This window comes from Bison bison, unplaced genomic scaffold (genome assembly GCF_000754665.1).
Source record: "Bison bison bison isolate TAMUID 2011002044 unplaced genomic scaffold, Bison_UMD1.0 scf7180017853177, whole genome shotgun sequence".
NCBI classification, from domain to species: domain Eukaryota; kingdom Metazoa; phylum Chordata; class Mammalia; order Artiodactyla; family Bovidae; genus Bison; species Bison bison.
Window position 1 is genome coordinate 14,407 of NW_011483750.1, and position 2,740 is coordinate 17,146.

Here is a 2,740-nt window from a genome sequence, read left to right on the forward strand (position 1 = left end):
ACTGAAAATTCCACAACGTTAATATACAGATTTGCCCCATGCTTGCTCCAAAGAACTCACCACAGCTGCTTGGCTTTGCAGGTCTGTGCAACTCGGCCGATAGCTGGATGATCGTGCCCAACATCAAGCAGAACCACTACACGGTCCATGGGCTGCAGAGCGGCACCAAGTACATCTTCATTGTCAAGGCCATCAACCAGGCAGGCAGCCGCAGCAGTGAGCCTGGGAAGTTGAAGACGAACAGTACGTGCCATGAACTCAGCAGAACTATCATCTCTAACCTGCTCTCCTTCCAGCTGCCCCTGGCCCCCTTCATTTCTCTTTTCTCTGTCCCAGGCATTGCTTACAACCTGAGACAGCAAGCAAAGAGCCAGCATAGAGTCAGGGTTCTTCCATCCAATCCTCTATTCCAAGCCTGGCACAGAGCTAGGACTCTTTGTAAATTGCCAACGGTCTTCTTTTCCATATATGTGTGTGTGTGTGTGCACACTCAAGTTATGTCCGACTCTTTGTGACCCCATGAACTATAGCCTGCCAGGCTCCTCTGTCCATGGGATTTCCCAGGCAAGAATACTGGAGTGGCTTGCCATTTCTTCCTGCAGGGGATCTTCCCGCCCCAACAGCAGAATCTCAAATTACTAAGTCTTTCTTCAGGTAGCTTCTAGGTCTGTGATTCTCAGTCAGAAGTGATTGTGGTCCCCAGAAGAACACTAAGCCACATCTGGAGTCATCTCTGGTTGTTACAGCTGGGTGTTACTGGTGTCGAGTGGTTAGATGCCAGGGGGGGGTCCAGGATGGTCCCAACACCGAAGAGTGAACCGGGCTATGCGTACATGCATCTTATAACACTGTCATCTCCCGCTCTCTCTCTCTCTGCCCACATGTGTTTTATTTTATCCTCCTCTTCTTTCTCCACATCTTTTTGGTCTAGAAATATTATGCTATATAATATGGTATTTGTTTGCATAAGACCTCCCAGAAGAAAGTCGATTGGAGTATGTCAACATCACATCATGCTTTAGGGTTGCCAGCCAATCTATAGGAAATACATTTTAAGAAGAACCCTCATTTAACCCAATCTGTGATTTTAGTAGTCAAGTAACTTAATTTTACTCCACATATCTGTCCTTAAGACCCATACTCTTAAACATAAGCTAATTTCTCAAGGGTTCTGCTGGTAGAGAAGGAAATGTCTTTGGAGAATAAGGGGAAAAATGAATACATACTGGAAAAAACCTGTAACAGCGTATAGGAAACCCAAATGAACTTTTTGGCCAACCCAATACATACATTGAGGTTTATTCTGTAGAATGGATCTTTGAGGGTTCTTATTTGTACCTTATTGGTTTTACTAAAGATAATGTATTCATTTCATATGGACAGGTAATCTTGTACTTCTAGACATGCAATCATTGATCAGATGTTGTTAAATTATGTACAAGAGGTTGGTAAACTTTTTCTGTAATGTGCCAAATAGTAACTGTTCTGGGCTGTGCAGGTCAGATGATCTTGGTCACAGGTGTTCAACTCTGGTAGAAAAGCATGGCCTGGCCACGCTTCATTAAAACTTTATTGAAAGACACAGGCAGTGGGCTCAATATGGCCTGCGGGCTGTAGTTTGCCGAACTCTTAGGTATACAGATCTTACAATGCATTGAATTCTTTAGCCAAGTAAATGATTAATTTCTTCTGTGAACTAATCTATCCTCATTAAAGCAAAAGCTTTGAACCTAGACAGAGTAGGTCATAGTTTCCTTGAGAAACATATCCATGGCACAAGTAGAATTTGTTCCCTGTTGAGGCAGGGGGTTGGACCTAACACCAGATGGCAAGACCCTGCTCTGCGTATGTGTGGGTCGGGGTGGGAGCGACCCACACATGGATCCATCCATGGAACATGATGGATCTCGCCATTATAAGGCCAGTCTTTTCAATGGCTGTGACCTGATCTTCCTCACTGGGAGAAGGGTAAGTATAACACAGCCTTCATCTTCAGTGATGGCTGTGCCTTTATGGAATTCCTTCCTAACCACCCATTAGGGTCCAGTTATTTTTAAGGCACATTCTATCATCACCTTTTTCTTTTTTTAAAATTTGATGGAAGTACAGATTTACAGTGTTGCATTAATTTCTGCTGTAAAGTGATTCAGTTGTACATGTAGATACATTCATTTTTCATATTTTCCATTATGGTTTATCACACCCTTTAAGCCAATCTATCTTCAGACTCTGTTTGTCTTAGCTGGTGTGATCATTCCTGAAGACCTTTTTTTTTTTTTTTACAAGCCAGGCCAAAATTTAAACTACACATAGACTTCAGTAGGTCTTACAGTCTTTGAGAATACCCCTGCCTGCTCAGCACTTGAGGATTTTCTCAGGTCCTCTTTAAGGTTTTCTTTGATATGAACAGAAATCTAAAAATGGGTCAGCAAACTACTGCCCATGGGCCAGATTCAGCTACCTGTTTTTGTGAATAAAGTTTTATTGGCACACAGCACTGCCCATCTGTTCACCTGTGTCTCTGGCTGCTGCCATGTTTCGACCACAGGGTTAAATAGCCCCAGAAGAAACCACATGGCCAGCATAGCTGAAAATAGGAAAATATCTGGCCTCTTACAGAAAAAGTATGCTGGTCCCTGATCTACAAGAAGGAATTTTAGAAGTGCCATTGTCATGTTTTTATCCAAGAGTGATACCCTTTGGCCTACCTGCATATGATGTAACACACACAACTGCTCCA

The 2,740-nt window shown here is 43.0% G+C and overlaps 1 protein-coding gene across 1 annotated transcript in view; it reads left to right on the forward strand.

The window, feature by feature from the left end:
• The first annotated feature begins 10 nt into the window (after window positions 1-10).
• Window positions 11-2,740, forward strand: part of LOC104998407 (E3 ubiquitin-protein ligase Midline-1-like) — a 3,556-nt gene continuing 826 nt past the window's right edge. Inside the window, exon 1 of the mRNA XM_010853553.1 lies at window positions 11-243. Coding sequence (XP_010851855.1) covers window positions 39-243 — 205 coding nt within the window. The 5' untranslated portion in view covers window positions 11-38. The remainder of the gene's footprint in view (window positions 244-2,740) is intronic.